The sequence below is a fragment of the Heptranchias perlo genome, chromosome 15 (assembly GCF_035084215.1).
Source record: "Heptranchias perlo isolate sHepPer1 chromosome 15, sHepPer1.hap1, whole genome shotgun sequence".
Taxonomy (NCBI): Eukaryota; Metazoa; Chordata; class Chondrichthyes; order Hexanchiformes; family Hexanchidae; genus Heptranchias; species Heptranchias perlo.
Window position 1 is genome coordinate 48,733,226 of NC_090339.1, and position 13,491 is coordinate 48,746,716.

Consider the following 13,491-nt stretch of genomic DNA (forward strand, 5'->3'; position numbering starts at 1 on the left):
GGTGTGCCAGTGGTGAAGGGAGTGAATGTATTGGGTGGTGGATGGAGTGCCAATCAAGCTTTGTCCTGGATGATGTTGAGCTCCTTGAGTGTTGTTGGAGCTGCGCTCATCCAGGTAAGTGGAGAGTATTCCATCACACTCCTGACCCGTCCCTTGTAGATGGTGGAAAGGCTTTGGGGAGTCAGGAGGTGAGTCACTCACCGCAGAATACCCAGCCTCTGACCTGCTCTTGTAGCCACGGTATTTATGTGGCTGGTCCAGTTAAGTTTCTGGTCAATGGTGACCCCCAGGATGTTGATGGTGGGAGATTCGGCGATGGTAATGTCGTTGAATGTCAAGGGGAGGTGGTTAGACTCTTGTTGGAGATGGTCATTGCCTGGCACTTGTCTGGCGTGAATGTTACTTTCCACTTATCAGCCCAAGCTTGGGTATTGTCCAGGTCTTGCTGCGTGCAGGCACAGACTGCTTCATTATCTGAGGGGCTGCAAATGGAACTGAACACTGTGCAATCACCAGCGAACATGCCCATTTCTGACCTTATGATGGAGGGAAGGTCATTGATGAAGCAGCTGAAGATGGTTGGGCCTAGGACACTGCCTTGAGGAGCTCCTGCAGCAATGTCCTGGGGCTGAGATGATTGGCCTCCACTACCATCTTCCTTTGTGCTAGGTATGACTCCAGCCACTGGAGAGATTTCCCCCCGATTCCCATTGACTTCAATTTTACTAGGGCTCCTTGGTGCCACACTCTGTCAAATGCTATCTTGATATCAAGGGCAGTCACTCTCACCTCACCTCTGGAATTCAGCTCTTTTGTCCATGTTTGGACCAAGGTTGTAATGAGATCTGGAGCCAAGTGGTCCTGGTGGAACTCAAACTGAGCATCGGTGAGCAGGTTATTGGTGAGTAAGTGCCGCTTGATAGCACTGGCAACAACACCTTCCATCACTTTGCTGATGATTGAGAGTAGACTGATGGGGCGGTAATTGGCCGGATTGGATTTGTCCTGCTTTTTGTGGCAGGACGTACCTGGGCGATTTTCCATATTGTCTGGTAGATGCCAGTGTTGTAGCTGTACTGGGACAGTTTGGCTAGAGGTGCGGCTAGTTCTGGAGCACAAGTCTTCAGCACTACAGCCGGGATGTTGTCTGGGCCCATAGCCTTTGCTGTATCCAGTGCACTCAGCCGTTTCTTGATATCACGTGGAGTGAATCGAATTTGCTGAAGACTGGCTTCTGTGATGGTGGGGATATCAGGAGGAGGCCGAGATGGATCATCCGCTCGGCGCTTCTGGCTGAAGATGGTTGCAAATGCTTCAGCCTTGTCTTTTGCACTCACGTGCTGGATTCTGCCATCATTGAGGATGGGGATGTTTACAGAGCCTCCTCCTCCCGTTAGTTCTTTAATTGTCCACCACCATTCACGACTGGATGTGGTCTGTCTTTGTCACAAGTCTCATAAGTGGCACTTTAATGCTTTCTACAAATCTATATCTACAACATCTACCACACCTCACATTTGCTTACTTTCCATGCCACCATTATGAGCAATATGTACATGCATCTGGTCTATCTTTAGTCAGTTATCCTAAACAAGTTAAACCAACAACTACTACTTGCATTTATAAAGTGCCTTTAACGTTGAAAAAAAAGTTCCAAAGCATTTCACCAAGGCATAATCAGATTAAAAAATAGCGATCAAGCAAGGGAGTTACGCACGAGGATAGTATTTTAAATTGGAGGAATTAGGAGACAAGAGTGTCAATGTAGGTCAGCAAGGACAGTGGTGATGGGTGAGCAGGACCTGGCGCAGAATTGGGTATGGGCAGCGGAGTTTTAGGTGAGCTGAAGTTTGCAAACTTGGAGGATGGGAGGCTAGCCAGGAAAGCACTGAAGAGTTTTAGTGGCAGATGAGCTAAGGCAGAGGCATGTGACATTAGAGGTGGAATCAGGCTGTCTTTGTGATGGAGAGGATATGGGGTTGAAAGCTCAGTTTGAGATTAAATAGGACACAGAAATTGTGATAATGACCAGCTGATTTGTTTATAAGTGATGTTAGTTGAGGAATAAATATTGGCCAGGACATTGGGGAGCACTCCCTGCTCTTCGAAATAGTGCCATGGGATCTTTTATGTCCACTTGAGAGGGCAGACGGAGCCTTGGTTAAACATCTCATTGGAAAGACGGAACTTCCGACAGTGCAGCATTCCCTCAGTGCTACACTAGAGTGTCGGCCTGGATTTTGTGCCCAAGTCTCTGGAGTAATAACCAGCTTCTCTGCTGCCTTCTCATTCACAAGTCAGGAGTGTGATGGAATACACTCCATTTGCCTGGATGAGTGCAGCTCTAGCAACACCCAAGAAGCTCGACACCATTCAGGACAAAGCAGCTCGCTTGATTGACACCCCATCCACCACTGGCGTACTGTGTCTGTAGTGTGTACCATCTACAAGATGCACTGCAGCAGCTCGCCAAGGCTTCTTCAACAGCACCTCCCAAACCCATGACCTCTACCACCTAGAAGAACAAGGGCAGCAGGCGCATGGGAACAACACCACCTGCACGTTACCCTCCAAGTCACACACCATCCTGACTTGGAAATATATCGCCGTTCCTTCATCGTCACTGGGTCAAAATCCTGGAACTCCCTAACTAACAACACTGGGTGTACCTTCACCACACGAACTGCAGCGGTCCAAGAAGGCAGTTCACCATCACCTTCTCCAGGGCAATTACGGATGGGCAATAAATGCTGGTCTTGCCAGCGATGCCCACAGCTCATGAATGAATTTTTTTTTAAAAAGAATGTTGTACTACAGAAATGCTACAATCAATACAGTATATGATTTTGTCCTAATTTTTCTCATGAAATTATAATCTGAGTCATTGTTTTTTAAAAAGAAACTTCTCGATTGTGTAAACAGAATATTGCACACTATTATGTAAGGTGAGATTTTTTTAACCAAACTGTCAGTTCACTGATTAATGTACACATTAGATAAGGATTTGCTTAGCTGTTAGTGGGATGTTAGTAGCACTTGCGTTACAGTTCACAGGTAGAATAGCATTTTTGCCTTTTTAAAGAAATGTACGAAGTATGTAAATCTCTTAAGGTCATAATCTTTACTTTCAGGTGTAGGGGCTAGTAATGAAGGTGGAAGGGGAAAAACAGGAACAAGGCTCTTTCAAGATTTTCAGATGCTGAGTAGGATATGGACTCACCCTTGGTGCCTGCAGTTGGACTATATCAGTAAAGAAAACAAGGTACAGGAAATTAATATAGTGAATCTTATCTATGTTCAAGATCTTCAATAAAAATATTGAGCATCATTTTGGTATGACAATTTTAACTGAAATTTGTTAGAAGTAAAAAAAAATTAGCAGTTATACGACGAACGATTGGATTTTATATATTTTAATTAACCCAGTCTTGAACTCTTCTGGCCACAAGTGATTGGGATGATTCTTGCTGTAGCTTTGCAGCAGTCATGTAACAGAACTGTTGAAATATATTGTGTAACATCCATAATATTTTTTGAAAAAATTCTATGTAGAATTTAAGCATTTGCTATCATTAGGAGTTGGAATTTGGGAACTTACAGTAGCATCAGCGATCCATGTGGCAAGATGATTTGAACGTCCTTTTTAGAAATGTGATTCAGAATTTACGAAAAGTTTAAAATATTCAAAAGTAAAACAGACCTTAATTGATTAATGAACATGAAAGGAGAAAACACAATATGGAGAAGAAAGAAGAGTAAGCCCTCTCCCCGACCCTCAAAAAAAACACGTTGCAGTTAGAATGCAGATAGTCTAGATATGCCTTATAATCTAATGAGAAAAGTTGCTGTTCTCCTCCCCATGTTACATGCCCAATGTGGCCATTGAGGATTGGAGTCTGTTGTGATGCCACCCCCTCAGCTATTTGATAGTGGGAGTATCACAGCCAAGCCTGATCCTGTCCTGTCTGGCTACACTCGTGCCTTTCAAGCAGGGGCCACTGGATAGTGATCAGAAGCTAGAACCTTGACTGATTTTAAAAAATATATATATAATATATCTCTTCAGTGCACAAAACTAAGACTTTTTTTTAACAAAACTATTTACATGAGCCAAAAAACCTTCTCATTGGTGTGGGGGGAGGATGAAATCGGCATTAAAATTAATTGGTCATGTTTCAAATTACTTTAGGCTGTGTAGATAACCAATGAACATTGATGCATGGACGCAGTATGAAGTTGGCAGCCCACAACCTAGCTAGCATATAGGATATAGTGGCAGGATGCAGCAGGAGCTAGTTAGCTTTATTTAGGAGTTGGAGAAGGGAGGCTGTTTGCTACATCTTTGAATGGGCATCTGATAGCAGAAACCCATGATGCCAGAATTTGGACATGCCAAGGGAACCGCGTATACATTTTACTTTGTCTCTGATTACCATTGTCATTTTAATGGTGCAAGAGCCCAGGATGATTTTCTACAGCTAAGCAATTTGCTTTTTTTTAGTTCTTACCTTTTAGAAACTAACCAGAAGCCACCTAAACTGTTGCCTTCTCTCGCCAAAAAAATGTTGCCACTATTTAATTCAACCTTTAACTGATTATTGAAGGACACTTCCAAGTATTCGTAAGTATTAGAGCAAATAGAACAGATGTGTGACTTGCTGTCAAGATAGAGAACATTTCACCATGTATGGAATGCCTCGTGTTGCCATACAGATGGAATAAACTGTCAGTAAATCTACTCAACTAATTTGAGTCTAAAATGGCTAAACATAATAACAGCTCATGAATTAAGTATTTGGTATTACCAGCTGGAAAGGAGGAAGATGCATTGGAAGGAATACATTCAATACAAAGTATAATTAACTTTTTTGTTCTTTACTCTGACCTGGTGGAAGACATTTTCAGTTTAATAACGCTTTCCACCCATGGAGACCTGGAATTAAAAAATTTAACTTGCCCCTTGGAGCAGAGTGGTTCCATTTAGTAGTCTGAAAACTGGTGCTTTGGGCCAATCTAGAAGTGTCTGATACAGATTAGGTGATTTGCACTAAGAGGACCTTTTTTTTCCTCTTTTTTCCCCCCCGCACCCCCCCCCTTTCACAGCTGACTTTTGTTCTTTAAGGACCATTCGAGAGACATGAATTGCACTGCTTCGTCCAAATCTGTTGCTTTGGAAGATGTTTGCAAGACAGTCATATAAAGCAACTTCACACTTACTAATCTTATTAGCTTGAATCTGGGTGTCAAGCAGGACAAAATGTTTGGCAGTGCTCTTAGCCTTTACCTTGAATATTCAAGATGTGGAGATGCCGGTGATGGACTGGGGTTGACAATTGTAAACAATTTTACAACACCAAGTTATAGTCCAGCAATTTTGTTTTAAATTCACAAGCTTTCGGAGGCTTCCTCCTTCGTCAGGTGAACGATGTGAAAACGATTTTCACATCGTTCACCTGACGAAGGAGGAAGCCTCCGAAAGCTTGTGAATTTAAAACAAAATTGCTGGACTATAACTTGGTGTTGTAAAATTGTTTACAATTGAATATTCAACAGACACTGGCCTCTTAATGTTTTGCTATGGCAAGATTATATGAAAGATACTATTTAGGATTCCTGCCCTTCAGATATAGTCTTTTTGAATTATCAAATTTCCTACCAGCTGCACCTTGGCCTAATGGGAGCTGGGTTTCTTCATTTTAAATTTCTGCATTATGCTGTATCTGTGTAATTTATGTATTTTTTTCTTCAGAGAAAAACAGACTTTTTAAATTCAAATTATTCCTGCTTTAAAAAAGAAATGAAATCCATCTTCTGGGTTTTTTTCCAAATAACCTTAGGCTACCTAGCAGCTTCTGGTTGAAAAGAACTGAAGATATATAGTCCACTCATGATTTATTGGAGGAGTGAAGGGAAAGTCATGTGATGGTGTGTAGACCATTGTTCGTTTGTATTTGTTTTTAAACAAAAAGGAATTTTACACCTAAAAGTGAATAATCAATCTCTCTCTCTTTGTTTAGGGATACTTTGATGAGGACAGTATGGATGAATTCATTGCATCAGATTCAGAAGAGACTTCAATGAGTCTTTCCTCTGAAGATGAGAAAAGGTTTTTGCTTTTTGCATATGTTAGCTTAAAGGAATGATTTGTAATGGATTGTATGTGTGCAAATTATGTCTGTTGTACACAATGTACGGAAAATCATGTTGCACCTTCATGACGTTCCACTGCAACATAACTGTTTCCACTTCTCCTTCTCAACTGCTGCCGCAAATCTTACATTCAGTCCCGTTACAAAACTATTAACAAAACAGGGGATGTATGTAGTTGAAGCACCAAGAATGGTATTTGTTTTCATACAGCAGCTGACTGCAAATTTGGCATCCCATTCTTTTTTCTTGACTTTATATAGAATCCTGGAACAATATTGTTACCAGCTGGGCGGATCATTCATGAATTACAAGGCAACAATAACATTACAGCCTTGTTAATAAGATTTTGAAAAAGCAATCAACTTGATTTCAAGGGAGATGGGAGAAAAATTGCATGGAAAATATTTAGGTGCTCTTTGTGCTTGTAATAAGTTGAAACTAACTTTCATTAGAACTTCATTTACTCCCAATCAAGTTGTTCCTACAGTTATTCTATTCACAAAATGCAGAATGGGGAATAGTTGAATATTTCAACTGGTCAAACGGTCTACAGTGTGTGAAAATTTATTGTTAAGTGTTGCAACTTCTGATTTCAAACTATTCCTTCTGGATTGGGAGAGCTGGCAGGGAGCAGGAGAGAAGAAACAAAGCCAAATGGGATGTGGAGAACAAAAGTCCTCCAGCAACAAGTACAGTATCAATTACATGGAATTTACAGCACAGAAACAGGATATTCAGCCCACATTGTCTGTGCCGGTGCTTATGCTCCACACGAGCCTCCTCCCATCCTACTTCATCTAACCGTATCTGCATATCCTTCAATTTCTTTCTCCGTCATGTACTTATCTAGCTTCCCCTTAAAGGCATCTATGCTATTCACCTCAGCAATCCATGTGGTAGCAAGTTCCACTCTGGGTAAAGAAGTTTCTCCTGAATTCGTTACTGGATTTATTATTTTTTATTTTTTTATATATATATATCCCTAGCTTTGGACTGTCCCACAAGTGGAAACATCTTCTACCCTATCGAACCCCTTCATAATTTTAGAGCTGCATTGGGTCACCCCTCAGCCTTCTCTTTCATGGAGAAAAGAGCCCCAGCCTGTTCAGTCTTTCCTGATGGTTATAACCTCTCAGTTCTGGTATCATCCTCGTAAATCTTGTTTGCACCTTCTCCAGTGCCTGCATGTCCTTTTTGTGATATGGAGACCAGAACTGTGCACAGTACTCTGTGTGGTCTAACCAAGGTTCCATACAAGTTTAACATAACTTCTTTGCTTTTCAATTCTGTTCCTCTTAAAAATGAACCCCAGTGTTTTGTTTGCTTGTTAACTTGCATTGCTACTTTTAATGATTTGTGAATGTGTGTCCCTAGATCCCTTTGTTCCTCTACCCCATTTAGACTTTTATTTTCCAAGTGGTATGTGGTCTTCTTATTCCTCTTACCAAAATGCACCACCTCTCACAATTATGGCAGTTGATTATTGGCCCGTGGGATGCAAATCATTAAATACTTGTCAAATTTTGTCAGGAAGCTTAATTTTTCTGGAAAATAATTAGCACTGCTGCAAAGGAGGCACAACACTCGGGAGAAAAATAGCTTTGTTGGAGGAAAAATAAGCCTTTATTGTAGCAGTTGATTTTTGCACATCCCTCCTACCCCCACCCCAAAATGGTGAATGTATTTTTCTTCCTTGCTGTAAAGATTTTTAATTTCTTACAGTGGAATCTGCATATTAGGAACTTATATATTAATTTAATCATGGAATGGAATAGCACTGTTATAATTCCATGACTATCTATACTTAGTGAAAAACTGGAGTGCCAACATGATTCATTCCAAAGAAGCAATGGGATGTGCCATGAATTAAAACTTTTTTTCAGTGATGAACTGTTCGATCCCCATGGGCTGATGCATCTAGTTATGCATCTAGAAGCATTAATTTCAGGGGATACTGCTATGTCCCTTTGCATAATCTTTCACCAGAACGTTTCCTTTTCTTGGTTGTTTGTGCTTGGCATTAATCAAATTTTCAAAGCTATTTCACAACTCATAAGTGAACAACTATTCATTTCAATCTTACTTTTCCTCTCCAGCTGCCTTGAGTAACAGATTTGCTTTGTTCAGTAAATAATTGATCTACCTCTGCCTCAGATTTAATGTCTGATATGTTGTACGTAACTAAATTGACTCTTTCATTCTAAAAGCAGTCTATTGTATTTGTTTAATTCATAGAAATGAACATGGTGGAAAGAAAGCGCCAGAGATTGTTTGTCATTTTAGATTTAGATCAGAGGTTCTCTAACTGGGCGTGGTGTGGTGCATGATGAGGTTATCAGGGACACAAGAGGGACTGGCTGGATTATTGTTCGCTTAGTGCGATTTTAGCTTTTAATTCACTTCGTTCATTTAATTTTATTCAAAACCTGTTCTGTGTGTTTTTTGACCACTTTGCTGCAAGCAAAGGTGAGAAACTGGGGTGGCTGGTGATATAGCGGCACTTCTCCCCCTCAAAACCTGACACAGCAGCTGGTGAGAGTGAGGGCAGCCAATAAGGAGCAAATGCGAGGGGAGGCACAGATGAGGTGGGGTCCGTGGCTCGACTCAAGCACATTGCAGATAGAAGCCGGGAAATTTGAGTCCATTGATTTAACTGCAAATATGGACAAGCAAACTGCCAGCCAACAAATTTCGGAAAAGAGACTACCCCTAGCAAGGCAGTCAGCACACTGTCCAAGCTGAAATGTGAAAAATCGTCACTTGGGCAATATGCAAGAGGACTGGTGGTGCCTATAGAAGTGTACCCCAGTGCGAGTTGCTACCTTTAGGAGGTATGGGAAGAAAATTGAAGGAGAATGGCTACAGTGTATTAAAAATCTACCATCAGTGCCATAAGTTTTGTATGGCTGTAGTTTTAAATGGATAAAGTTTACACAATTGTGGATCTATAAATGCTGTTGTAATAATAATGTACTTGATGAAATTTTTTTTTTGGAACAGTTTTAGCAACTGTATCCCGTGGGGAACTGAGTGATAGAGAATGTGTCCATTTGTGAGGAAGTTTTTGGGTCACTTTTACTTTGTGTAGTAATCAGAGTATGTTTTCAGACCTATGGAAAGAAATGTTTCTATTCATTTATGCAGTCAACATCTCTCTAGAATGCAACTAATATTTTGGCACTGGAAATTAACTATATCAGCAGGATGACTCTGTACTTATCACTGATGAATAAAACATAATTTTTGAACTAGAACATCTGTAACTGAGAATATAGTGCTATGAGACAAACCTTTGCAGTTTTTTGGGGAAAGCCTTTTGTCAAAGGATTGAGGCTGATGGGCGGTCTTAAACATGTTAGCCGAGAAAATAAAATATTTTTGTTCTAGGCAAAAATACCGGGTCTTTACAAAAAGCGGGGTGGGGGGGCATACATGGGACATGAATCTCCAAAGTGGGGTTCAGCAAAAACACATTTGGAAACATCTGTTCTAGACAAATGCTTTAGTTTATAAACCATGTTTAAGACTAAAAGCCAGATTTGAGGGTAAAACATTGTTTCAGTTTTTGTAGCCTTTTGGGTAATAACTAATAAACTAATGTAAATTTAGAAATTCATAATGTTCCGTAGTGTTGCTCATGGTAGGTTAGAGGATATGCTGTTTTATACCAATAGAGAAGTTATCAACAGAGTGTGACAGGGAAAGTGTTGCAGGAAGCAGTTGTAACACTTAAAAGAAGTGCATGCTATACTCATTACTTTTAATATATTAATAAATTTAGTAAAAAGAAAAAAAAGCGTGGAAAGAAAAATGAAAGCAGCTCAAAGGAGAGTGGCAGTGACAACGATGTAGAAGTGATCAAAGTCTGGAATTCAAGATCACGTGGTGGGGGAGAAGGAAGTATGGAAGACAGACATGCTGCAGAAGCCTCTGCTGCAAAAACAGATGATGGTAAGAAATTAATTATTTGTAGGCTAGTGGTACTTTTATATTTTTGAATTGTATTTTTGCATAATTCACTTCTTAATACAGTGCTGCGCACTTTTTACTACAATGAAAAGTAGTTTTAATGCATAAAATACTTATTTACTGCATTTACTTAAATAGAATTGATTTGATGCAATTTGCTTTTATAATTGCCACAGAACTCTACACTCTAGTGAAAAATCTTGGACCTAACATGATTTTGCACATTCCCCACAGTTGTAAAGTAATAACCTGCCTCATAGCTAATAGTATATTGAGTGTTGACTGTTATGGTTATTGGATAGCATGCATATAATTTAAGTAATGTGCTGCATGTCATGTCCTATATGTACTCAATTATAAATCTGTTCCATGTGATGCCAATGATTTTTTTAGCATCTGCAGTGAAGCCCTCCACTGGGTCCAATCCAGGTAGCCCTGCTCCGGATTGGTACAAGGTGTTCATCACAGATGCTGATGCAGAAGTATTACAGCATTCTGGGAAAATGGCCCTTTTGTTTGAAATTCTACATATGTCTGAAGAAATTGGAGAAAAAGTGTGAGTTGACATTAAAAACACACCTAGTTTTTTTTTGGTTTTGGGAGAGGTGTTTTTTCTTTAGTGTTGTTTTTGAAGAAGGCGTAAATTAATTGTGATTTATGTTTTAATTCCACTGCACATTTCCATAGCTAAAATTCTATTATAGCCCATGTTCACTTTGCAAAAGCTCCCAAAATTCGGGCAAAATAGTCTAGTGTGATGTGCGCTTAGGAGAGAAAGAGCTAAATTGATCATTAACAGTTCAGATGACCGTGATGCACTCTGATCACTGAGTGCTGTAGAATTTAACTATTGAACTTTATATTATCTTATATGTGTCAAAAATTAATCTAGGTCCTGTTTACAACAGCCTGGTGTTTGTTTCTACTTGTATTTGTGACTTTACTGTATGAGTATAAAAGTTGTATGCTGGAGATTTGTCTAGGAATTTTCATGAGGTGAAGAAAATAGATTATTTTTCACCCATCAGATTGTTTTGGCAATCTAAGAATTTAACTGTAAATGGCAAAAAGATTGAAAAGAGCGTCAAACACGCTAGATACAACAACATAATGTTTTACGTAAAGATTAATGGGAATTTGAGAGATACAATATGTGCACCTATTGAAATTCTCACGTTGCAGTACTTGCAATATGCAATTGGATTAGAATTGCACAGGGGTTAACATGCATGTTAACATACAATCATTTAAAGCAGGTTAGAGTCAATAAAATTAAGTGAATCTAAAATGTTCAATCAAAGCAACAGCACTATAACATTGTGACCTCTGCTTCAGTAGGTCAATCATTTTTTGAGAATTTGAAGTGGACACGTTCATGTATCTACCATTTCTATTCAGTGTCTTGCAGTTGACCATTTTATTTAGTTAAGTTAATCATTATGATATATTTGTATACTTACTACATATTGGTCTAGTGTGTGGTCAACAGTTTAATCTTTTCAATGTTTTATGTTTACAAGTTTCAAGATATATAATGGTTTCCTATCTGATAAGTACACAAGTGATTTTCTATAAATTTTGTAAATGCTGAATAGAGTTAAATGTACAGAGCCATAGAATATTTATTTTCATAAGGGATACTTGCCCCCTTACAGACTCCGAGCTGGGGGTGGAATTGCCTTAACTTGGCCTTGAAGTAGTTAAAAAGTCATCAGTGGCCACTCCATATCGGCCAATAAGGGTTGAGTTGACTGCCAATTTTACCCCCTCGTCTCCCAAGATAGATTATACTGGGGTAATATATGGCACTCCATCTAGTGAGCTAGCCAAGAACTTGTCAGAGCATGCTCCCAGGCATTGGCAGAAGAGCTCAAGTAACGGGCAGTACTGGGGCTCAAATCCCCAACCATCAGATTAAGAGGCATGCACTTTCCAGTCTTGTGAAAAAGTCAAGAATTATTTGGTCTGGCATTTCGGGTTGAAAATTGTACTGCATTTCCCTGTGGATTTATTGAGTACATATTTATAAATTGAGTTCTTTGTAAAACTGCAGATGTTCTACATATTGCCTTGTCTTCTGTTTGAGAAATGGAAAGTCAAGTAACCTTTATTTAAATTGGTTTTAAAAACAGGGTATGGCAAATAGGTTATTGGTGGCAGTAAAAATTAGACTATTAGTTGCTTGATTAGACATTCTCTTCTCCCAAGGTACCAATTTAAATATTGAAAGTTATTTAGTTGGCTAGTTTCTTTATACTAAAATAAGTGCAGAAAATATATTTATAGCAACAGACTTCTATCTTTAGCATTACTCAAAAAAAAATGTCAATTATTCTGCAACCATTCTCTCTCTTTCCCCCCCCCCCACCCCCAAACAATCCAGTATTCTTGCAATGGAATATGTTAGCAACTTCTAAAGAGAATCAAAACATTTTGGATGTAATTGTCTAAAGTCAGCATTTTTTCTTCATGCTGAACTCAATAATGTTTATATGTATCCTATTTCAGGCTTGTTTTCAGCCAATCCCTGATATCATTGGATTTAATAGAAGATTTTCTGGAGATGGCAAACAGAGATAAGTCAGAAGACAAATCTGATGTTTATAAAGGTAAACTCTCTTGAATTACCGCTCAGATGCTATACACTTAATCCTGTGGGCTGACCTGCATTTTGATTTCAGAATTGTAGAAGACATAGGCCAGTTATGACTATTAGCAAGGCGGATGTTATTTTAAGTTGATAAGTAAACAAATAATTTTAGTAGTACATGCATGAGACTAATTTTGAGGATGTATTTTCTGGGAATCTTTAGGGTTTGTTGTGTTAAAGTTAAACTTCAAATATTTTATTTGACACATTTTTTGATTTGTTTTTATACCTGTCCATACTCACTGTTTTGTCTGTACAAAGTCAGGGGGGGGTGGTGTGGGGGAAACCCAACTGGGAGACTTCAAATATACCTACCTATATATCTTTAAGTGGTCTAGACTTCAACACTGCAGTGTCACCTTGGTAACTTATAAAACAGTCTGCAGGGTTTTGGTGAAACTTGATTGGTAATACCTTTTGGGCAGCCACTGTCAGTGTAGGCCATGGCCCTCCCTCCCTGAAACAATTTGTCGTTTTTGCCAGAAATGAAATTCTTCAACAAAGAGCAGAGGAATCCCTGCAATTGGTTGCCTAGCAGTTCTGAACCAATGAACTAAAACTGTTTAAGCATGTCTTAGACACCACACATCTAACCGACAGTGGGATTTGGGAGTTGTTGAAAGTTGCCTCTTTTAAACATAGCCCTGAAGGACCGTGTCCAGACTGAAGTTGGCATCCGCCAAGATCCCCAGGAACTGATATGATTCAACAATTGGGAAAAA

General features: G+C 39.3%; 1 protein-coding gene across 8 annotated transcripts in view; it reads left to right on the forward strand.

Annotated features, from left to right (window-relative positions):
• Positions 1-13,491, forward strand: part of atrx (ATRX chromatin remodeler) — a 177,020-nt gene that overhangs the window by 113,219 nt on the left and 50,310 nt on the right. For all 8 annotated transcript variants that reach the window (XM_067997179.1, XM_067997178.1, XM_067997175.1 and 5 more), the window contains 5 exons: positions 3,132-3,262; positions 6,018-6,106; positions 9,932-10,101; positions 10,513-10,675; positions 12,628-12,728. In XM_067997179.1, the coding sequence (XP_067853280.1) occupies positions 3,132-3,262; positions 6,018-6,106; positions 9,932-10,101; positions 10,513-10,675; positions 12,628-12,728 (654 nt within the window). The remainder of the gene's footprint in view (positions 1-3,131; positions 3,263-6,017; positions 6,107-9,931; positions 10,102-10,512; positions 10,676-12,627; positions 12,729-13,491) is intronic.